This window comes from Bos indicus, chromosome 21, assembly GCF_029378745.1.
Source record: "Bos indicus isolate NIAB-ARS_2022 breed Sahiwal x Tharparkar chromosome 21, NIAB-ARS_B.indTharparkar_mat_pri_1.0, whole genome shotgun sequence".
Taxonomy (NCBI): domain Eukaryota; kingdom Metazoa; phylum Chordata; class Mammalia; order Artiodactyla; family Bovidae; genus Bos; species Bos indicus.
The window spans coordinates 56,543,287-56,567,825 of NC_091780.1; the positions used below are offsets into that span (position 1 = coordinate 56,543,287).

At 39.5% G+C, this 24,539-nt stretch overlaps 1 protein-coding gene across 1 annotated transcript in view; it reads right to left on the reverse strand.

The window, feature by feature from the left end:
* CATSPERB (cation channel sperm associated auxiliary subunit beta) overlaps positions 1–24,539 on the reverse strand; it is a 122,178-nt gene that overhangs the window by 77,999 nt on the left and 19,640 nt on the right. The window contains exons 5-6 of the mRNA XM_070775557.1: positions 22,564–22,624; positions 11,163–11,258 (exon numbers count right to left, since the gene is read on the reverse strand). Of these exons, the coding sequence (XP_070631658.1) occupies positions 11,163–11,258; positions 22,564–22,624 (157 nt within the window). The remainder of the gene's footprint in view (positions 1–11,162; positions 11,259–22,563; positions 22,625–24,539) is intronic.

Sequence of the window (24,539 nt, forward strand, 5' to 3'; positions counted from 1 at the left end):
TTCTGTTTCATAGATAGGTATTTGTGTCATACTTTAGATTCCACATATAAGTGATATCATATGGTATTTATCTTTCTGACTTACTTCACTTTGTATGATAATTTCTACATGCATGTTTCTGCATCCATGATCCTGCAAAGGGCATTATTTCATTTTTTATGGCTGAGTAATATTCCATTGTGCACAGGAGCAGTGGCTGCGCCGGCATAGGAGCAGCCTAGAAGAACTACCCCATGTCCAAGGTCAGGGGTGGTGGCTGAGAGGAGCTACCCCACATCCAAGGTCAGGGGCAGCGGCTGAGAGGAGATACTCCACGTCCAAGGTAAGGAGCAGTGGCTGCACTTTGCTGGAGCAGCCGTGAAGAGATAACCCACATCCAAGGTAAGAGAAACCCAAGTAAGATGGTAGGCGCTGACAGAGGGCGACAGAGGGCATCAAAGGGCACACAGACTGAAACCACAATCACAGACAACTAGCCAATCTGATCACATGGACAAGAGCCTTGTCTAACTCAATGAAACTAAGCCATGCCATGTGGGGCCACCCAAGATGGATGGGTCATGGTGGAGAGGTCTGACAGACTGTGGTCCACTGGAGAAGGGAATGGCAAACCACTTCAGTATTCTTGCCTTGAGAGTCCCATGAAAAGTATGAAAAGGCAAAAAGATAGGACACTGAAAGAGGAACTCCCCAGGTCAGTAGGTGCCCAATATGCTACTGGAGATCAGTAGAGAAATAAATCCAGAAAGAATGAAGGGATGGAGCCAAAGCAAAAACAACATCCAGTTGTGGATGGGACTGGTGATAGAAGCAAGGTCCAATACTGTAAAGAGCAATATTGCATAGGAACCTGGAATGTCAGGTCCATGAATCAAGGCAAATTGGAAGTGGTCAAACAGGAGATGGCAAGAATGAATATCGACATTCTAGGAATCAGCAAACTAAGATGGACTGGAATGGGTGAATTTAACTCAGATGACCATTATATCTACTACTGTGGGCAGGAATCCCATAGAAGAAATGGAGTAGCCATCATAGTCAACAAAAGAGTACGAAATGCTGTACTTGGATGCAATCTCAAAAATGACAGAATGATCTCTGTTCATTTCCAAGGCAAACCATTCAATATCATGGTGATCCAAGTCTATGCTCCGACCAGTAATGCTGAAGAAGCTGAAGTTGAATGGTTCTATGAAGACCTACAAGACGTTCAAGAACTAACACCCCCCAAAAGATGTCCTTTTCATTATAGGGGACTGGAATGCAAAAGTAGGAAGTCAAGAAACACCTGGAGTAACAGGCAAATTTGGCCTTGGAGTACAGAATGAAGCAGGGCAAAGGCTAATAGAGTTTTGCCAAGATAATACACTAGTCATAGCAAACACCCTCTTCCAACAACACAAGAGAAGACTCTACACATGGACATCACCAGATGATCAACACTGAAATCAGACTGATTATATTCTTTGCAGTCAAAGATGAAGAAGCTCTATACAGTCAGCAAAAACAAGACCGGGAGCTGACTGTGGCTTAGATCATGAACTCCTTATTGCCAACTTCAGACTTAAATTGAAGAAAGTGGGGAAAACCACCAGACCATTCAGGTATGACCTAAATCAAATCCCTTAGGACTATACAGTGGAAGTGAGAAATAGATTTAAGGGACTAGATGTGATAGACAGAGTGCCTGATCAACTATGGATGGAGGTTTGTGACATTGCACAGGAGACAGGAATCAAGATCATCCCCAAGAAAAAGAAATGTAAAAAAGCAAAATGGCTATCTGAGGAGGCCTTACAAATAGCTGTGAAAAGAAGAGAAGCGAAAAACAAAGGATAAAAGGAAAGATATTCCCATTTGAATGCAGAGTTCCAAAGAATAGCAAGGAGAGATAAGAAAGCCTTTGTCAGCAATCAATGCAAAGAAATAGAGGAAAATAATAGAATGGGAAAGACTAGAGATCTCTTCAAGAAAATTAGAGATACCAAGGGAACATTTCATGCAAAGATGGGCTCAATAAAGGACAGAAATGGTATGGCCCTAACAGAAGCAGAAGATATTAAGAAGAGGTGGCAGGAATACACAGAAGAGCTGTACAAAAAAGACCTTCACAACCCAGATAATCATGATGGTGTGATCACTCACACTCACCTAGAGCCAGATATCCTGGAATGTGAAGTCAAATGGGCCTTAGGAAGCATCACTACGAACAAAGCTAGTGGAGGTGATGGAATTCCAGTTGAGCTATTTCAAATCCTAAAAGATGATGCTGTGAAAGTGCTGCACTCAATACGCCAGCAAATTTGGAAAACTCAGCAGTGGCCACAGGACTGGAAAAGGTTGCTTTTCATTCCAATCCCAAAGAAAGGCAATGCCAAAGAATGCTCAAACTATTGCACAATTGCACTCATATCACATTCTAGTAAATAAAGTAATGCTCAAAATTCTCTAAGCCAGGCTTCAGCAATACATGAACCGTGAACTTCCAGATGTTCAAGCTGGTTTTAGAAAAGGCAGAGGAACCCGAGATGAAATCACCAACATCCACTGGATCATTGAGAAAGCAAGAGAGTTTTAGAAAAACATCTATTTCTGCTTTATTGACTATGCCAAAGCCTTTAAACTGTGGAAAATTCTAAAGGAGATGGGAATACCAGACCACCCGACCTGCCTCTTGAGAAACCTGAATGCAGGTCAGGAAGCAACAGCTAGAACTGGACATGGAACAACAGATGGGTTCCAAATAGGAAAAGGAGTACGTCAAGGCTGTATATTGTTACCCTGCTTATTTAACTTATATGCAGAGTACATCATGAGAAACGCTGGGCTAGAGGAAGCACAAGCTGGAATCAAGATCGCTGGGTGAAATATCAATAACCTCAGATATGCAGATGACATCACCCTGATAGCAGAAAGTGAAGAAGAACTAAAGAGCTTCTTGATGAAAGTGAAAGAGGAGAGTGAAAAAGTTGGCTTAAAGCTCAACATTCAGAAAACTAAGATCATGGCATCTGGTCCCATCATTTCATGGGAAATAGATGGGGAAACAGTGAAAACAGTGGCTGACTTTATTTTTCTGGGCTCCAAAATAACTGCAGATGGTGACTGCAGCCATGAGATTAAAAGATGCTTACTCCTTGGAAGGAAAGTTATCACCAACCTAGACAGCATGTTAAAAAGCAGAGACATTATTTTGTCAACAAAGGTCCATCTAGTCAAGGCTATGGTATTTCCAGTAGTCATGTATGGATGTGAGAGTTGGACTATAAAGAAAGCTGAGCACCGAAGAATTGATGCTTTTGAACTGTGGTGTTGGAGAAGACTCTTGAGAGTTCCTTGGATGGCAAGGAGCTCTAACCAGTCCATCCTAAAGGAGATCAATCTTGGGTGTTCATTGGAAGGACTGATGTTGAAGCTGAAGCTCCAGTACTTTGGCCACCTGATGCGAAGAGCCGACTCATTTGAAAAGACCCTGATGCTGGGAAAGTTTGAGGGCAGGAGGAGAAGGGGACGACAGAGGATGGGATGGTTGGATGGCATCACTGACTCAATGGACATGAGTTTGGGTAAACTCTGGGAGTTGGTGATGGACAGGGAGGCCTGGCATGCTGTAGTTCATGGGGTCATAAAGAGTTGGACTCGACTCAGTGACTAAACTGACCTGAACTGAATATTCCATTGTATATTAGTACTGTGTCTTTTTTATCCATTTATCTGTTGATGGACTTTAAGTTGTTTCCATGCCTTGGCTATTGTAAATAGTGCTGCTATGAACATAGGAGTGCATATATCTTTTTGAATTATAGTTTTATCTGGATTCATGCTCAGGAGTGGGATTGCTAATAATTGGTAATTCTATTGTTAGTTTTCTGAGGAACCTCTATACTGTTCTCCACTAACTGTGTAGGAAGGTTCCACCAACAGTATAGGAAGGTTCCCTTTCTCCACACCCTCTCCAGCATTTAATACATGTAGACTTAAAGAAATATATTTATTTATTTGGTTATGCTAGGTCTTATTCTTTGATTTTTGTTGTGGCATGAGGAATCTAGTTTCCTGAGCAGGGACTGAACCTGGGCCCCCTGCATTGAGGACATGGAGTCTTAGCCACTGGACCACCAGGGAAGTCTCTGTAGCCTTTTTAATGATGGCCATTCTGACCAATGGGGCTTCCCTGGTGGCTCAGATGGTGAAGAATCTGCCTACGATTTGGGAGACCTGAGTTCAATCCCTGGGTCAGGAAGATCCCCTGGAGAAGGGAATGGCTACCCACTCCAGTATTCTTGCCTGGAGAATTCCATGGACAGAAGAGCCTGGCAGGCTACAGTCCATGTGGTCACAAAGAGTTGGACATGACTGAGTGATTTGGATTCTCTCTACACCATTGTGACCAATGAGAAGGTACCTTATTGTAGTTTTGACTTGCATTTCTTAAATAATTCATTATTTCTTTCTTTTAAGGGTTTTAAAGAAATTATGTAAAGGAACTATTCCATTGTTTAAAAAAATAGGTGTATCACCTCATTTTTCATCAGTTAAAAATAGGTTGATTCTTATTTTCCAAAGTATGAGGAATGAAGGTTAATTTCCTTGAAGGGGGCCTGGCAAGGTCATACATCAGAAGAGCATGTGATGTGGGAGATACCTGTTTTGAACATCTTTGGGAAATACAATTGGCCACAGGATCTCTCCCTAGAAATGGCTGGATCACAGGGTTTGCACATTTATAACTTAGAGAATAACTTCTGCTTTGAGAGGCCCCATATTTCCTTTCTGTTCACTTTCCCAATCCCATAGAGACAGCAGGAGATATAGATAAATGAGAACAAATTTGGAACAGCAACAGAGAATGGGAAAAATTGTCATCAGTGGCCAAGACACTTAGAAGGATTTCTGGAAGATACGAAGGAGTCAGGGAGAGACTAACAGGAAAAATCAGTCAGAGGCAAGACATTTCCAACCCCTCAACCCAGCAATCTATTCTTAGATATACAAAGGGTTGGAGCTGGACAAAGTCAAAGTTTAAAGCATGAGGAATGGGAGAATTTATTTTTCTGAAAAAAATGAGAAAAGAGAATATAAAAAGTAAGCCAGGAGAGTTTGACAGAGTACTGCTGTCTGAATTTCAAAAATAGTCAAAAGACTTTTAAGAACAGAGATGCAGTCACTCCATACGTGTTTACATTTCTGCAACATGAATCTTCTCATCAAATTTCCAATAAAGTCTGCTATAAAACCAAAAACTTAGTATATACTGCAGTTTGGGCAAAGTAAGAAAAGGAACTAAGTTTCCATCTAGGTTGACATAGTGTAGCACAGGTACGGCCAAGAAGGAAAAGAGACACAATTTATAACCCAATTAATTCATCCTGAAATTCAAAGAAATCTGGGGCAAGGCGGCTGACTTTCCAGGTTGTAGCATGTGTGTACAGACAATTAATGACCATATCTCAGAGGGCAGGGAGATTTGAACTTGCATCTGGAACATGACTCCATTGACTTGAAAATGCCTCTTTACTGATGTACTGTATTTTAAGTGTTTTAGGAATGAAGGAGTGATTAAAAGTCTTGACTGGTGAGAAGCTATAAAGGAGACAGAAAAGTGACCGATATGAAGGTGACTGGTGATTGTGATTAACAGCAATTTCAGTGAAGTGGTCTAGGCTGTGAATCAAAGATTAGGAAGTAGAGATAATACTTTTCAACATCTCTTTTGAATTTAGGAATGAATAAAGATTCCCAGCTGTAACTCCAACCTTAATACTTATTGCTACTTCCCAATGTTTTCTCCTCACGTCTTCAGCATCTCAGTAAATGATACCATCATCTACTTGACTGCTCAAGTAAGAAATCTAGGACTCATCCTTAGTATCTGTTTCCTTCGTCCCCATTCCACCTGGAGGTCATATCAGCTCTATTTTCAAACTGTACCCTGAGCACTGTGACTTCTCACTGTCCCCACTGCTCAGCCCAAGTACTCCAGACCATCTCCTGCGTGGAAAGTGGCAGCAGCTGCCCACCAATTTCCTTCATTCCATCTTGTCATCTGCCCTCAAGAGTCCATTCTCTACATGGCAGCCAAAGTGATATTTTTAAAAAGAATAAATCAGTATCATTCTCTTGCTTAAAACATTTCAACGGCTTTTCATTATGATTAGAATAAAACCCACACTTTACTGTGACCTCTGCCCATCTGTCTAAACTCATTACACAACATTCTGTCATTTACTGTGCTCCCACGACACTGACTTCCTCTCAGTTCCTCAAACAGATGAATCTCCTTTCTGTAACTGGAAACTTTAAGAACTTTTAATTTTCCACGGTGGCTGCATCAATTTACATTCCCACTGACGGTGCACAAGAGTTCTTTTCTCTATATCCTCACCAACACTTGTTATTTGTTGACTTTTTGGTAACAGTCATTCTGGCAGGTGAGGTAGGAGCTCACTGTGCTTTTGATTTGCATTTCCCTGATGATTAGCAATGCAGAGCATCTTTTCAAGTGCCTGTCAGCCATCTGCATGTCTTCAATGGAAAAATGTCTACTTAGTTCTTCTGCCCATTTAAAAAATAAGGTTGTTTTTATATGGGTTCTTTGTATATTTTGGATGTTAGCCTCTTATCTGATATACTGTTTGCATATATCCTCTCCCACTCAGTAGTGGCCTTTCTGTTTTGTTGATAATTTCCTTAACCCTGCAAAAGCCCTTTAGTTTGATGAAGACCCATTTGTTGTTTGTTTCCTTTGTGTGAAGAGAAAGATCAAAATATTGCTGTAAGCTGGTACCCAAGAGCGTACTGCCTCCATTTCCCTCTAGGAGTTTTATAGTTTCAGGTCTCACATTCAAGTCTTTAGTCCATTTTTGAATTACTTTTGAATATGGTGTGAGAAAGTAGTCCAGGTTGATTCTTCTGCCTGTAGCTTTCCAGTTTCCCCAAAACTAATTACTGAAGAAGTTTTCTTTCCCTGCACTGTACTTCTTGCCTCCTTTGTCATAGATTCATTAATCATGTAAGTGTGGGTTCATTTTTGGGCTCTCTTCCATTCCACTTATCTATGTGTCTGATTTTTTGTGCCAGTACCAGAGTTTTAGTTACTATAGCTTTGTAGTACAATTTAAAATCAAGGAGCATTATGCCTTTAGCTTTGCTCTTCTTTCTCAAGATTGTTTGGGCTATTTGGGGTCTTCTGTGTTTCCCTACAAATTTCTAAATGATTTGTTCTAGTTCTGTGAAGAATGCCATTGGTATTTTGACAGTGATTGCATTGAATCTGTAAATTGCTTTGGGTGGTATGGTCATTTTAGCAATGTTAATTCTTGTTTTTTTTTTTTAATCCATTCAGCCACTGTCTTTTGGTTGGAGTATTTAGTCCACTTAGAGTAAAATTATTGATAGGTATGTATTTATTAGGAGAAGGCAATGGCATCCCACTCCAGTACTTTTGCCTGGAAAATCCCATGGATGGAGGAGCCTGGTAGGCTGCAGTCCATGGGGTCGCTAAGAGTCGGGCATGACTGAGCGACTTCACTTTCACTTTTCACTTTTCACTTTTATGCATTGGAGAAGGAAATGGTAACCCACTCCAGTATTCTTGCCTGGAGAATCCCAGGGACAGAGGAGCCTAGTGGGCTACCGTCTATGGGGTCGCACAGAGTCGGACACGACTGAAGTGACTTAGCAGCAGCAGCATGTATTTATTACCACTTTGCTCATACATGATTATTTAAAGTTGATAATCTATTAAGTTTGATGATATCTTAAGGAGGTCTGACTGAGGTTCTTTTCCAATTACTGCCTCTGCACTGGGACTAGAAGCATGTGAGATTTGGTGTGTGTTCTTTAAGAGCAGTCTCTGTTTCCTACAGTTCTCTGGCTCTCCCACACACAAGCTGCACTGGGCTTCAAAGCCAGATGTTCTGGGAGCGTGTCTTCCCTGTACATCGGTCTAGGGAGCCCGATGCGGGGTTTGGACCCCTTGCTCCTTAGGGAAGACCTCTGCAGTTGTGATTATCCTCCCATTTGTGGGTTGCCTACATGGTGGTATTGGTTTTGGCTCTACAGTGACTCTATCCCCGCTCCTACTCATTTTGTGGTTCCTTCTTTAAATGTTTACTTGTGGGAAATCTTTTCTGCTAATCTTCTGTTCACTCCATAGAGAGTTACTCTGTAAATAGTTGTAATTTTGGTGTGCCTATGGGAGGAGGTGAGCTCAGGGTTTTCCTGCTTTATTTTGGCCATGAATCATCATTACTTTTCTTAAAGCTACCCAGGTGACTCTTTCCATAAGATGAAATATTTATTTATTTTTACTCTGGGCTTCCCTGGTGGCTCAGAGGGTAAAGAATCTGCCTACAATTCAGGAGACCTGGGTTCAATCCACTAGCAACCCACTCCAGTATTCTTGCCTGGAGAATTCCATGGACAGAGGAGCCTGGTGGGCTACAGTCCACAGGGTCACAAAGAGTCAGACACAATTGAGCAACTAACACTTTCACTCTCACTCTGCATTCTACATAGCACTGTATCAAAGTGGGAGCAAAAGAATAAACATGAAAAGGGAAGGTGAGGAAAATGAGGATAAATACAAAATCCAGGACTGAGGTTTTTTCCTATATACAATAGAGTCACAAAGAGTCAGACACGACTTAGTGACTGAACAACAATAGCACTATCAGTTCAGTTCATTCACTCAGTTATGTCCGACTCTTTGCGACCCCATGGACTGTAGCATGCCAGGCCTCCATGTCCATCACCAACTCCTGGAGCCTACTCAAACTCATGTCCATTGAGTTGGTGATGCCATCCAACCATCTCATCCTCTGACATCCCCTTCTCCTCCTGCCTTCAATCTTTCCTAGCAACAGGGTCTTTTCCAGTGAGTCAGTTCTTTGCATCAGGTGGCTAAAGGACTGGAGTTTCAGCTTCAGCTTCACTCCTTCCAATGAATATTCAGGACTGATTTCCTTTAGGATTGACTGGTTGGATCTCCTTGTAGTCCAAGGGACTCAAGAGTCTTCTCCAATACCACAATTCAAAAGCATCAATTCTTCAGTGCTCAACTTTCTTTATAGTCCAACTCTCACATCCATACATGACTAAAATGCACTATAGGTGATCCAAAAAATTGGGCAATCAATCAGACAAGTGAAAAAGAAAACCCTAATCAGTTGTATTTCTCAGCATTTGTAAACTTAAAACAACCAATTTTTTAATGAAAAAATACAAATGTTCTTACTAACACTGAACAAAACTTTTTGCTTGATGGTTCTCATAGTGTGTGATGCAATAAATACAACCTTCTATAATATCTCTACAGAAGATGCAAAAACTGACTTTATAAAGCCATTGTTTATGATGACCCCCAATATGGCTATAGAAAAAATATAATTCCATATTTCTATACCAGTCTTTTGTTGTTGTTCAGTTGCTCAATTGTGTCCAACTCTTTGCGACCCCATGGACTGCAGCGCACTTCTGTAGTGATTAGGTGATGGCTTCTCTGTCCATTACCTACTCCCAGAGCTTGCTCAAACTCATGTCCATTGAGTTGGTGATGCCATCCAACCATCTCATCCTCTGTTGTCCCCTTCTCCTCCTGCCTTCAATCTTCCCCAGCATTAGGGTCTTTTCCAATGAGTCAGCCCTTCACATCAGGTGGCCAAAGTACTGGAGCTTCAGTTTCAGCATCAGTCCTTCCAATGAATACTCAGGGTTGATTTCCTTTAGGATTGACTGATTTGATCTCCTTCCTGTCCAAGGGACTCTCAAGAGTCTTCTATAGCACTACAGTTTGAAGGCATCAATTCTTCAGTGCTCAGCCTTTCTTATTGTCCAGATCTCACATCCATAAATGACTACTGGAAAAACCATAGCTTTGACTAGATGGACCTTTGTTGGAAAAGTAACGTCTCTGCCTTTTAATGACACTGTCTAGGTTTGTCGTTGCTTGTCTTCCAAGGAGCAAGCATCTTTTAATTTCATGGCTGCAGTAACCATCTGCAGTGATTTTGGAGCCCCCCAAAATAAAGTCAGCCACTGTTTCTACTCTTACCCCATCTATTTGCCATGAAGTGATGGGACCGGATGCCATGATCTTCATTTTTTGAACACTGAGTTTTAAGCCAACTTTTTCACTCTCCTCTTCCACCTTCATCAAGAAGCTCTTTAATTCCTATTTGCTTTCTGCCCTAAGGGTGGTGTCATCTGTGTATCTGAGGTTATCGATATTTCTCCTGGAAATCTTGATTCTAGTTTGTGATTCATCCAGCTTGGCATTTCTCATGATGCACTCTGCATGTAAGTTAAATAAGCAGGGTGACAATATAAAGCCTCGACACACTGTTTTCCCAATTTGGACCCAGTCTGTTGTTCCATGTCTGGTTCTAACTGTTGCTTCTTGACCTGCATACAGATTTTTCAGGAGGCAGGTAAGGTGGTCTGGTATTCCCATCTCTTGAATTTTCCACAGTTTGTCACAATCTACACAGTCAAAGGCTTTAGCAGAGTCAATGAAGCAGAAGTAGATGTTTTTCTGGAATTCTCTAGCTTTTTCTATGATCCAATAGATGTTGACAATTTGATCTCTGGTTCCTCTGCCTTTTCTAAATCCACCTTGTACATCTGGAACTTCTCAATTCACATACTGTTGAAGCCTAGCTTGAAGGATTTTGAGCATTACTTTGCTAGCATGTGAAATGAATACAATTTTGTGGTAGTTTGAACATTCTTTGGCATTGCCCTTCTTTGGGATTGACTTCCCTGGTAGCTCAGATGGTAAAAATCTGCAATGCATGAGACCCCAGTGATTCCTGGGTCGGGAAGATCCCCTGGAGAGGAGATAAACTACCCATTCCAGTATTCTTGGGGTTCCCTGTTGGCTTAGATGGTGAAGAATCTGCCTGCAATGCAGGAGATGTGGGTTTGATGCCTGGGTTGGGAAGATCCCCTGGAGGAGGGCATGGCAACCACACTTTGCAGACCTTTATTAAAAATTACCCATGTATATTTAAATCTTTGCCTCATCAGATTGTGAGCCCTTGAAGAGTCATGATTATTTCTTAACTATCTCCAGCACTTAGCAGAGTACAGCATATTATAGTTTACAAAATTTGTTGAAAGAATAATACAACTTTTGCTTTATTTTACCTCCTGGCATTTACCTCGAACAGTATCCAGTAGTGTTCCTTCAGTGGTATAAATATTTAATCCATATTGTAAAGTGATTCTTACTAACCATTCTTCTACAGCTGCAATATCTGAAAACAAAAGGCAAGCAATTAGTTAGTTTTTTTTGTACGTCATGTTGGTGAAATTTAAGACTATTCGAACCTGGATCTCCTGCCTGACAGGCAGATTCTTTACCATCTGAACCACCAGGGAAGACCCATATGAACATTACTAACAACAATTATCTTTTATTTCCCTATCATTTTGATTAGACTTATATATGTTTTACTATAAACATTTTGATGATAAAATAAGGACAGAAGAATTATGAAGTGATCTTATCAACAGAGTAATGAACCCAGAGAAAAATATTTTAGAGTATAATTTTTCTTGAGAGCTGTTGTAACTTGGTAAGAAGCAAACTGTGATACTTCAAGTGAAGTTGTGTAATACTTTTTGAAAGCAGACCATGGTTAATTAAAATACTTAGCATATCAGAAGTTTCCAGTGGATAGGACTATTTCGCTGCTGAGGGAACCAGTAGAGTTCAATCTCTGGTTGGGCAAAAAAAGGCTAATAAAATTGAAAGGAGAAATAAATCCACACAACTGTAGCTGGTCCCTTCAACACTCCTCTTTAAGTAACTGACAAAATTAGTGAGGATATAGAAAAGCTAAATAACACTATCAACCAACTGATCCAATCGACTTTAATAGAACACTCTATTAAAAAAAGAACTTTTTAATAGTACTTTTTTTTTTTCAAGTGCACAGGGAAGATTCACCAAATGATCATACAAAATATATTCTCAGAACATAATAGAGTCAATCTAGAAGAATCAGTAACAGAAAGATATTTGGAACATTCCCAGATATATGGACATTGTACAACAGATTTCTAAATAACACATGTCAAAGAGAAAGTGACATGGGGAATTAGAAAATAATTTTAATTGAAAGAAAATGAAAACACAACGTACAAAAATTTATGAGATGCAGATAAAGCAGTGCTGAAGAGAAATATATAGTAGTAAAATATTTATATTAAAAAAGAAAGATCTCAAATCAGTTATCTGAAGCAGTAGTAACAGCCTTATAAAGTGTCAAAGAGTAAATATTTAGGTCTTTGTGGGCCATGTGGTCTATGTCTCAACACTTCAACTCTGCCATGGTAGCACACAAGCAGCTATAGAAAACATAAATAAATGAGCATGGCTGTGTTCCAATAAAGCTAATTTACAAAGCAGGCAGCAGACCAGATTTGGCCTGGAAACTGTAGTTTGTCAACCTTTGATCTAAAGGTTCCCAACTTAAGAAATTATGGAAAAAAAGCAGCAAGTAAAATGTAAAGGAAGTAGAAGGATGATATAAAGAGTAAAATCAATGAAATGAATAGAAAAACAATAGCCATAATCAATGAAATCTAAAGATGATTCTTCGAAAGCATCAATAAAATTGATGAATTTCTACCAGACTAATCAAGAAGGAAATAAAGATGCAAATTACTCATATTAGAGATGAAATATGGCACATCACTACAGACTCTTTATGGTTAATGAAAGAACATCACAAAAACTTTTATGTTATAAATTCAACAACTTAGATGAAATGAAGTTTCTTAAAAGATACAAATGACTGAAACTCACTTCAGAATAAATAGAAACTTCGAGTACTTCCATATCTATTAAGGAAATTGAATTTGTAGTTAAAGTCTTCACACAAAGAAAACTCCACACCCAGAAATCTCCACTGGTGGTGAATCCCAAACATTTAATGGGCTTCCCTAGTAGCTCAGATGGTAAAGAATCTGCTAGCAATGGGAGAGATCTGGGTTCGATCTCTGGGCTGGGAAGATCCCCTGGAGAGGGGAACAGCAACCAACTCCAGTATTCTTGCCTGGAGAATTCCGTAGATAGAGGAGCCTGGCAGGCTATAGTCTATGGGGTCACAAAGAGTCAGACACAACTGAGTGACTTTCACTTTCATATAAAAATTCTTTTTTTTATTTTTTTAATTTTATTTTATTTTTAAACTTTACATAATTGTATCAGTTTTGCCAAATATCAAAATGAATCCACCACAGGTATACATGTGTTCCCCATATAAAAATTCTTACATAATATAGGGGGGAACTCTGCTCAACTCATATTTATTTATGTATCTCCCTTTTTAGAAAGCCTGCAAATTTACTTTCTGACCAGATACTTACCAGTCAGGATTTCAAAAATCACAACAAGCAAATCAAACACCTGTGAGATTCTGGCAGTGCCCTCCTGTGTTTCATTTTGGCAATTAAACCAGAACTCCCTTTCAAAGAAGCTTCTGTGCTGTATTTCCTAGAATGAGGCTCATTGTTTTTCCACTTGAACTCACCCACTTGAAAAGCAGACCCCAAAACCAAGAACTCAGTCCCAATATCACCACATAAATCATTTTCATTCTAGCAATTGTACAGTTAATGACCCCCCAAACTCCTTTATTTAACAGAATGTTTCAAGGCAAGGTAAAATTTCTAACACCCTTGTCAGCATCTGCCAAATGTCTTCTGTGGGAATCAGTAATATTTCACCCGTAAAGTCCTGGAGATGACCCCACCTGGCAAGCAGAGCCAAATCTTACCAGGGAGTAATATGGACAAAGAGCTCCTTGCTGGTCCCAAAACTGCTGTCAGACCCAGAAACAATAAAATTACTCCTTACTCATAAACACTGTCCAACAGAGAGGCTACCATAAAACTTAGAAGCCCATCTTTCTGCGCAGTTTTCTGGATAAAAAAATTTTTTTAACTCTGTGATTCAGACCAAAAGATGATTATTAAAAAGAAAATCAAGAAATGGAAACAAGTTTCTAGTAAAAGCTTCCTAGAAGACAGATTCCAATATGATAAAAACAATCTAGATAAGTTCTTTTGTCTAGAGGAATGCAATATTATCAGTCTCGTACACAAGCCCTCCTGAAACTCCTTAGTAGACAACATTTCAACTCAGAAATCCAAGTGAAAATACCTTTGAAACGAAAGAAGTGATGTGGCTGGGAAACCATGTGCACCTTGGCGAACATTTTCCTAACCCACCAAGAGCTTGGGTTTTCTGGTAAGATCACCAGCTTTCTGGTCAAAGACATTCTTGAAGTCATTGGGAACAGAGGATTGGAGATTTGGTGTCTGAGCCCATGTGTTCTGGGTTCCATATCTGGGGCTCAAGAGCCAACAGGATCCTGTGGGACTCATGTAAGGTTTTCCAAGGTGACGAGATTCTAAAGTTCCTAAAGCTCAGTAAGAACTCAAGGCCGGTATCACCTGTGCTGGGCTTCCGTGACTCCTCCCAAAATTCTGTGCACCCTTGGTTTTCAACTTAAAGCTGAGCACTTTAAGCACTTTAAGCACCAATGTTCATCAGCCCCAGCATCCTAAACAGCTGAGCAACTCATGTGAAAAAGCATTACCAGATACCAAAATGAAATAAAAACATTACAAGAAAATAAAATGCCAGATTGATAACTCCAAGAACCCACTAGCCAAATGAGTCTAGCAATACACAAAAAGGATAATGCATCATAACTAAGAATTGTTTATCTTAGTATTGCAAGGCTGATTCAGAATTCAACATAAATCAATGGAATCCTCCATATCAAGAGATGAAAGAAAAAACTCCTTGTAATCATCTCAATAGATTCAGAAAGAGCATTTAACAAAATTCAACACCAATTCATGAACTCAGGAAATTAGGAATAAAGGGAACTTCCTTAGCCTAATAAAGGGCATCTGCAAAATACCTACATATAACAACACCTTAACCTAATGAGGAAAGGTTGAATATTCTCTCCCAAAGTTGGAAACAAGGCAGCGATATGCTCTCTCACCATTCCTACTTAGCATTGTACTGGAGTTCCCACCAGTACAATAAGGCAAAAATAAAGAAGTAAGTACATAAGAAAATAAATGTAAATATGTAAATAAATAAAATGAATACATATTAGAATGGAAGAAATGAAGTTATCTCTATTTCTAGATGGATGATTATCCATGTAGAAAATCCCAAAGAGTATAAAAGGCTGTGCATGTGTGCTAAGTCACGTTAGTTGTGTCTGATTTTTGCAACACTATGGACCATCAGGATCCTCTGTCCATGGGATTCTCCAGGCAAGAATACTGGAGTGGGTTCCCGTGCCCTCCTCCAGGGGATCTTCCCGATTCAGGGATCAAACCAGTGTCTTTTGTCTCCTGCATTGGCAGATGGGCTCTTTACCACTAGCACTGCCTGGGAAGCCCCATACAAAAGGCTACTTGAATTAATAAGTAAATTGAACAAAGTTGCAAAATAAAAGGTCACATTACAAAAATCATTTGTATATTTATATATTATCAATCAGTTCAGTTGCTCAATCCTGTCCAACTCTTTGCAACCCCATGGACTGCAGCATGACAGGCTTCGCTGTCCATCACCAACTCCCAGAGTTTACCCAAACTCATGTCCATTGAGTTGGTGATGCCACCCAACCATTTCATCCTCTGTTGTCCCCTTCTCCTCCCGCCTTCAATCTTTCCCAGTATCAGGGTCTTTTCAAATGAGTCAGTTCTTCAAATCAGGTGACCAAAGTATTGGAGTTTCAGCTTTAGCATAAGTTCTTCCAATGAATATTCAGGACTGATTTCCTTTGGGATGGACTGGTTGGATCTCCTTGCAATCCAAGGGACTCTCAAGGTTTTCTCCAACACCAAAGTTCAAAAGCATCAATTCTTCGGTGCTCAGCTTTCTTCACAGTCCAACTCTCACATCCATACATGACCACTGGAAAAACCATAGCTGTGACTAGATGGACCTTTGTTGGCAAAGTAATGTCTCTGCTTTTTAATATGCTGTCTAGTTTGGTTATAACTTTTCTTCCAAGGAACAAGCATCTTTTAATCTTATGGCTGCAGTCACCATCTGCAGTGATTTTGGAACCCCCCAGATAAAGCCAGTCACTGTTTCCATTGTTTCCCCATCTATTTGCCATGAAGTGATGGGACTGGATGCCATGATCTTAGTTTTCTGAATGTTGAGTTTTAAGCCAACTTTTCACTCTCCTCTTTCACTTTCATCAAGAGGCTTTTTAGCTCCTCTTCACTTTCTGCCATAAGGGTGGTGTCATCTGCATATCTGAGGTTATTGATATTTCTCCCAGGATTCTTGATTCCAGCTTGTGCTTCAGCCAGCCCAGTGTTTCTCATGATGTACTCTGCATATAAGTTAAATAAGCAGGGTGACAATATACAGCCTTGACGTACTCCTTTTCCTATTTGGAACCAGTCTGTTGTTCCATGTCCAGTTCTAACTGTTGCTTCCTGACCTGCATACAGATTTCTCAAGAGGCAGGTCAGGTGGTCTGGTATTCCCATCTCTTTCAGAATTTTCCACATTTTGTTGTGATCCACATAGTCAAAGGCTTTGGCATAGTCAATAAAGCAGAAATAGATGTTTATCTGGAACTCTCTTGCTTCTTCAACAATCCAACAAATAACAATTGGAAACTAAGGTATTAAAAATAACCATTTAAAGTAATACCAAACCCATGAAATACTTAGATACAAAATTTTACAAAGTATAGGTACTATTTCTATACTGAAAACCACAAAACCCTGATGAAATAAATCAGTGGAGATGTAAATAAATGGAGAGATATACTGAGTCCATGGATTGGAAGACTGAATAGTGTTAAGATGTCAATTCTCCCTAACAAATCTATAGATTCAATGAAATTCTGATTAAAAAAAAATTTTTTTTTTGCAGAACTAAAGAAGTTGATGGTAAAATTTACAACGGAGTGATAAAAGAACTAAAGGAACAAAAGAAAAAGATTGAAAAACATTGAAGGGATACTATTACTCACTATAAGCTTATTATTAGTTCCCTGGTAGCTCAGACAGTAAAGTGTCTGCCTACAATGTGGGTAGACTTGGGTTCGATCCCTGGGTCAGGAAGATCCTCTGGAGAAGGAAATGGCAACCCACTCCAGTAATCTTGCCTGGAAAATCCCACGGACAGAGGAGCATGGTAGGCTACAGTCCATGGGGTCACAAAGAGTCGGACATGACTGAGTGACTTCACTTTCATTTTCATAAGCTTATTATTTATAAAGCTAAAGTAATCAAGTGTGGTATTGGTAAAGGATAGAGAGTTCAAAAATAGCAACTCATTGGAGACAAAATAGCTTTTTATGACAAAGATATGGGAATTAATGGATATCCATATTTCCCCCATATTTACCTCTGTCCATATAATGTGCAAAAAATTAACTTAAATTTAGTCATAGGCCTAAATACAAAACCTAGAACCATGAACTTCTAGAGCTTTTATGTGGGACAGGCAAAGATTTCTTAGCTACGATGCCAAAAGTAAAATCCATAGGAAGAAAAAACTGATAAATTAGACTTCATCAAAATTAAATCTCTGATCTACAAAGAACATTCTTAAGAGATTAAAAATATAAGCCTGAGAGAAAATATCTATAAACTGTATATCTGATAAAAGAGTTATATCAGAACATATAAAGAACTTGAAAAAATTTGAATAGTTAACTCACCAAATGGCAAATAAGCCCCCCAAAATATGTTCAATTCATTAGTTATTTGGCACATGCAAATTAAAAACATAATTGAATATCACTATACACCTATGTCCGCAAAGAGTCAAACACAACTGAGCAACTGAACCGAACTGATACACCTATTAGAATGGCTAAAGCAAAATACATATGTATTGATACATATTAAAAATGTATATATATTTATATACATACTATATAAATATACACATATATATGGATTTCCCTGGTGACTCAGTGGTAAAGAATCTGCTGGCAATGCGGGAGATGCAGGAGACTCCAGTTAGATCCCTGGGTGGGGAAGATCCCCTGGAGGAGAGCATGGTAACCCACTCAGTATTCTTGCCAGGAAAATCCCACGGACAGAGGAGCCTGGTAGGCTACAATCTACGGTGTTGCAGAGTCAGACACAACTGAAGTGACTGAGCGTGCATGTACACATATGTATCAGTTCAGTTCAGTTCAGTCGCTCAGTCATGTCCAACTCTTTGCGACCCCATGAATTGCAGCACGCCAGGCCTCCCTGTCCATCACCAACTCCCGGAGTTCACTCAGACTCACATCCATCGAGTCAGTGATGCCATCCAGCCATCTCATCCTCTGTCGTCCCCTTCTCCTCCTGCCCCCAATCCCTCCCAGCATCAGAGTCTTTTCCAATGAGTCAACTCTTCGCATGAGGTGGCCAAAGTACTGGAGTTTCTGCTTTAGCATCATTCCTTCCAAAGAAATCCCAGGGCTGATCTCCTTCAGAATGGACTGGTTGGATCTCTTTGCAGTCCAAGGGACTCTCAAGAGTCTTCTCCAACACCACAGTTTAAAAGCATCAATTCTTCGGCACTCAGCCTTCTTCACAGTCCAACTCTCACATCCATACATGACCACTGGAAAAACCATAGCCTTGACCAGACGAACCTTTGTTGGCAAAGTAATGTCTCTGCTTTTGAATATGCTATCTAGGTTGGTCATAACTTTACTTCCAAGGAGTAAGCGTCTTTTAATTTCATGGCTGCAGTCACCATCTGTAGTGATTTTGGAGCCCAGAGAAAGAAAGTCTGACACTGTTTCCACTGTTTCCCCATCTATTTCCCATGAAGTGACGGGACTGGATGCCATGATCTTCATTTTCTGAATGTTGAGCTTTAAGCCAACTTTTTCACTCTCCACTTTCACTTTCATCAAGAGGCTTTTTAGTTCCTCTTCACTTTCTGCCATAAGAGTGGTGTCATCTGCATATCTGAGGTTACTGATATTTCTCCTGGCAATCTTGATTCCAGCTTGTGTTCCTTCCAGCCCAGCGTTTCTCATGATGTACTCTGCATGTAAGTTAAATAAACAGGGTGCATATGTATACATGTGTTCAAATACACTTACATATACTAAGTGCTGGCATGGCTCCAGATAACTGGGTGATGAAAGTAAAAAATAATATAACTACTTTGCAAATAGTTTGATAATTTCTTATAAAGTTAAACATACTTATTGTATAACACAGTAATCCTACTATGTGGTAGTAGCCAAATGCAACAAAAATTTGTATTCACACAAGAATCTATATGAGAATGCCTATAGTAGCTTTATTCATAATTGCCAAAAACTAAAAAAACTCCAAATGCCCTGCAAAAAAATAAACTAAGGTATATCTATACAGTGGAATAATAGCCAGTAAGAAAATGAAAGAAACTATAACAGATAAATCTCAAATGAATTATGCTAAGTGAAAGTAGCCAAACTCAAAAGGCTACATATTCGATGATTCCATTTATATGCTCTGGAATAAACAAAACAATAGGAACAGAGAACAAATCTGTGGTTTCCAGGGCCCAGGAGACAAGAGTTGACTACTGGTGGGATAATCTTATTGGATGATGGAACAGTTCTAAATCTTGATTTGTGATTACCCAATTGTGACAACTTACAGAGCTAGGCACTTAAAAGGGTGTATTTTACTGAATGTAAAGTATACCTTAAAGGTCAAAAAAAGGAACAAATTGTGAAGTATAAATGGAGAGACTCTTTTTACTTTTTACTGTCTTCCCCATTTTCCAGTTATCACCAAATCACCATATAGATCCATAGGCCTGTTAAATCATTAAAAAATGGAGCTAATAATAGTACCTAACACATGCCTGCCTTCTAAGTCACTTCAGTCATGTCCAACTCTTTGCAACCCAATGGACTGTAGCCTGCCAGGTTCCTCTCTGTCCATGGGATTCTCCAGGCAAGAATACTGAAGTGGATTGCCATTTCCTCCTCCAGGGGATCTTCCTGACCCAGGGATCAATCCCCTGTAGCAGGCAGGTTCTTTACCACTGGTGCCACCTGGGAAGCATACATAACACCTACTGAGTAATAAATGAATTAAGATAGATAAAGTGTTTAGAGTCACACTGTAAATATAAGAATTTAGTAAATGCTCTGTGCTGGTTCTACTACTACCAAGAAGATTATTTTGCTATCTTTGTTATTGATGCTACATAAACTGCCCTTTCCAAGATTTCACATGTACACCTTGTGGCTCAGCTGGTAAAGAATCCGCCTGCAGTGAGGAAGACTTGGGTTTGATCCCTGGGTTGGGACAATCCCCTGGAGAAGGGAAAGGCTGCCCACTCCAGTGTTCTGGCCTGAAGAATTCCATGGACTATACAGTCCATGAGATTGCAGAGTCGGGCACGACTGAGCAACTTTCACTTTCACTTTCAATGCTCAAATGCATTGCATGGTAGCAAATGAGAAATGATTGAGGAAAAAGTGAATGAGCAAATATGGTCTCCTTCCCCCTGAATATTTTCTTTCCTGATTTCTAGTGTATTACTAATATGAGATCATCCTCTTCTATTACATTATGAAGTGAAGTGAAGTAAAAGTTGCTCAGTCATGTCCCACTGTCTGAGACCCCATGGACTGTACAGGGGGGTACAGGGGCCTGTACTCCAGGCCAGAATACTGGAGTGGGTAGCCTTTCCCTTCTCCAAGGGATCTTCCCAACCTAGGGATTGAACCCAGGTCTCCTGCATTGCAGGAGGATTCTTTACCAGCTGGGCCACAGGGGAAGCCCATTACATTATGAGCTCAAATATATCTCTATTTACTCAATCCAGATGTTGCATCAAGATAGGCAGATATTATTTGGTCTCTTTCTCTAAAATACTTAAATTTTCAGATCACCCTTGTTCCTCCCTAGGTGATCTTAGAAATCAATGTATTGCTGAAATTAAAATTTGTAAATAGGAGAAGTGAAAATAACAACTGATCTTCACGTCTTCAATTGTCAAACTAATGTCAATATTAGGCCAAGCAACCAGAACAATCCATCATTAGACTGTACTCCCTTGCTCCTTTTTTAATGGAGTAGAATTTCCAGGATGAATTATTTGAAACAAAAATCACAAAAAATTCCAATAGATTAATTTGAAAAAACTGAGATGAATGAAGGATAAAAATAGTGATGTAATCTAAGTTAGCTGTTATAACATGGGGGCTTCTTTTTCAATCTTTTATTTTCAATGATTCCTTATATAGAGTCTTTTCCATTCTTTCTGCCTACTGTCACTTCTCCCCTGCCTTTTACTCTGTAGGACACATAATTTGGTTCATCCTTTAACTTCTTCCATAGAAGGGTTGACCTGTATGATTCCCCCAATTCCTCATCACCTGCTACGTTTGACTGGCACACAAGAAGGTGCCCAATCAATTCTAGGGCAGTTGAAGACACTTTTCTGGGAATTTTGAATTGGGCTGCTGCTGCTGCTAAGTCGCTTCAGTCGTGTCCGACTCTGTGCGACCCCATAAACGGCAGCCCACCAGGCTACCCCGTCCCTGGGATTCTCCAGGCAAGAACACTGGAGTGGGTTGCCATTTCCTTCTCCAATGCATGAAAGTGAAAATGAAAGTGAAGTCGCTCAGTTGTGTCGAACTCTTAGCGACATCATGGACTGCAGCCTACCAGGCTCCTCTGTCCATGGGATTTTCCAGGCAAGAGTACTGGAGTGACTGACCCCTAGGAAATATAAATAAAAATTTGATAGCAGTGAATCAGCTTTAGAAAACTAATCTGCAAAATGGAAAAATAAATATAGAGGTATATAAAATATAGATAAGAGAAACAGGGTGAAAATATCCCCTGGGTTCTTGACAGCTCTCCATTTCTTCTAATTCCTTCTATAGTTTGGCTTCATTTTTGTCTTTGGGTTTCACAACAAAAAGAAATTTAGTATTTTCCCTTTAGTGAGGTCAAGATGGTTTCTGTTTCTTGCACCTACCAAATTAGAATAATATACCCTTTATGATTTTTAAACTATGGGTCTGTATCTCATGCCTGAAGATCAACTAGCCCAGTCCACTAACTCAATATTCACACCTTCTGGAATTTCATTTTCCTCCTTTCCTTTAGGTATTTACAGTAGCATGTAAACTAGGCTACCACATAGCACTTAATAATAGAGCCAACAATAAAATAATATATTACATTTTTAAATTAATGTTTCCATTTCATTAAAATTAATCGGTACCTGAATTTCTCAATACTATACATTTTAAGTTCTAGAAAATGAGTCTACTTTAAATAAAGAATATAAGCTATGTATATCAGAACCATTCATCTATAATAAATTTCCAGATAAAACACAGGAAGCTCAGTTAAATTTGAGTTTCAGATGAATCACTAAATAACTTTTAGTAAAATATATGTCCCAAATATTCCAGAAGACATTAACATGATATAGCATAATTTTTAACACGATAAATGATTTTTATTTGATAAATTTGGCAATCTATACCCATGAGTAAAATAATTAATTTGGATCACTCTTACCTGTATTTTTTGTAATGTTTTCTCTGGGAATATCAATCAACCAGTAAACCCGATCACTGTACTTGAATAAAGAAGATGTGAGAAAACAGTGTCTTACAATTTTGATAGCAACAGTTATTTTGGCATAGTCTACCCCATATTTAAAACCTAAATTAAATAAAAACATCCAATGCAAATATCCTTTACCCAGAAATTTCACTCCTGGGAATTTAGCTTACATTATATTCACATATGTGTGACATGTGTTCAAGGATATTTTCATCATTACTTTTGATAGTATTAGAAGATTGAAAATAACTAAAAAATAACTAAAGTATTCATTACATAAAGTTATATGTAATGAATATGTAAGAATATAGTCACAAAATGGAACATGATACAGCCAAACTCAGGTAGCATAAAGCTGAAGCATTACTGGCTTATGTGTCAGAGGACAGAGCCTGCTGCTGACAGAAAATTTAGAAATTTAAGAAGAAAATACCAGGAGCAAGGAATCTGCAAAATATTGATCTAAGAGTTAAATAAGAATGTGAGAGTTTGGCCATAAAGAAGGCTAAGCACAGAAGAATTGATGCTTTCAAACTGTGATGCTGCAGAAGACTCTTGAGAGTCCCTTGGACAGCAAGATCAAAACAGTCAATCCAAAAGAAAATCAACCCTGAATATTCATTGGAAGGACTGGTGCTAAAGCTGAAGCTCCAATATTTTGGCCACCTGATGGGAAGAACAGACTCATTGGAAAATACACAGATGCTAGGAAAGACTGAGGGCAAAAGGAGAAGGGAGTGACAGAGAATGAAATGGCTGGATGGCATCACTGACTCAATGGACATGAATTTGAGCAAACTCTGGGAGATGGTGAAGGACAGGGAAGCTTGGCATCCTGCAGTGCATGGGGTCACAAAGAGTAGGACATGACTAAGCAACTGAACAACAACAAGAGTTAAATATAAATTCTTTCCAAATTCTTGGGCAACACAAGTGCAGGAGAGAGCCTCAGAAGGCCATGTTAAAAAAAAAAAATCAGCAGTGGAAACTAAAAGAACTAAGTAGACATATTAGCTGCTGAAACCATAGGTAAGACCATTTGCAATTTGCGCCAGGGTGTCAGGGGATGTTCGACTTTAAGGAATCCAGTATGTTGCACTTTTCTTCCTTTGTGCATTTCTCAATGGATTTCTCAATCCATTTCTCAAGGATTCTCTGTTCCTTATCAGTTCCTATTCTGGGAACGAGTAGAGCTGCACGCAGTTCTCAGGACTGAGATCATGGGAAAGGGACCTGCCTGGATTCCTCTCAGCACCTCCCTTCAATGACTCTTTTCAGCATCAGCAACCTTGTATGTATTAGACTATCCATTTTGTTGCAATTGATGGGATTTCATCCTTTGTAATGGCTGAGTAGTCATTTTACTAAAGATATATAAGCCTGAATTTCTGCTAATAAAATACACTTGTTTCACTAGAGACTTGGGTCCCTGTGTCTTTCTTTCTCTTTCTCTCTCTCTCTAGCTAATTCTCTGGAGCATAGAAACCTGCCAAGCTCACTTTCCTGCCCGGGCTTTCAGGTGCCAGGGTCCAGCCCGGGTGGGTCCAGGGAATTCGAAGTGGGGACGGCGTCGGCAAGGATCAGGAAACAACTGCTTAATTAAACGTTAATTAAGGATATAAAGAGTAATAGAATAAGGATAGCTCAGTAGGAAAATTCGGTGAAGAAAAGAGGCTGAAATAAGGATAGCTCAGTGAGGAAATTCAGTGGAGAAAAGAGGCTGAATAATTCAGCCAGAAGGTGAGAGAAAGAATGACATGGGGAGACCAAGTTTCGGTGAACAAGGCCCACACTTTATTTTCCAAAGTAGTTTTTATACCTTAAGTTATGCATAGAGGATAATGGGGGAAGGGGTAGAGTCATGCAGCAAGCCAGGCTTTCTTCCTGCAAACTTATCATATGCAAAAGTTTAGGTGATTTACATCATC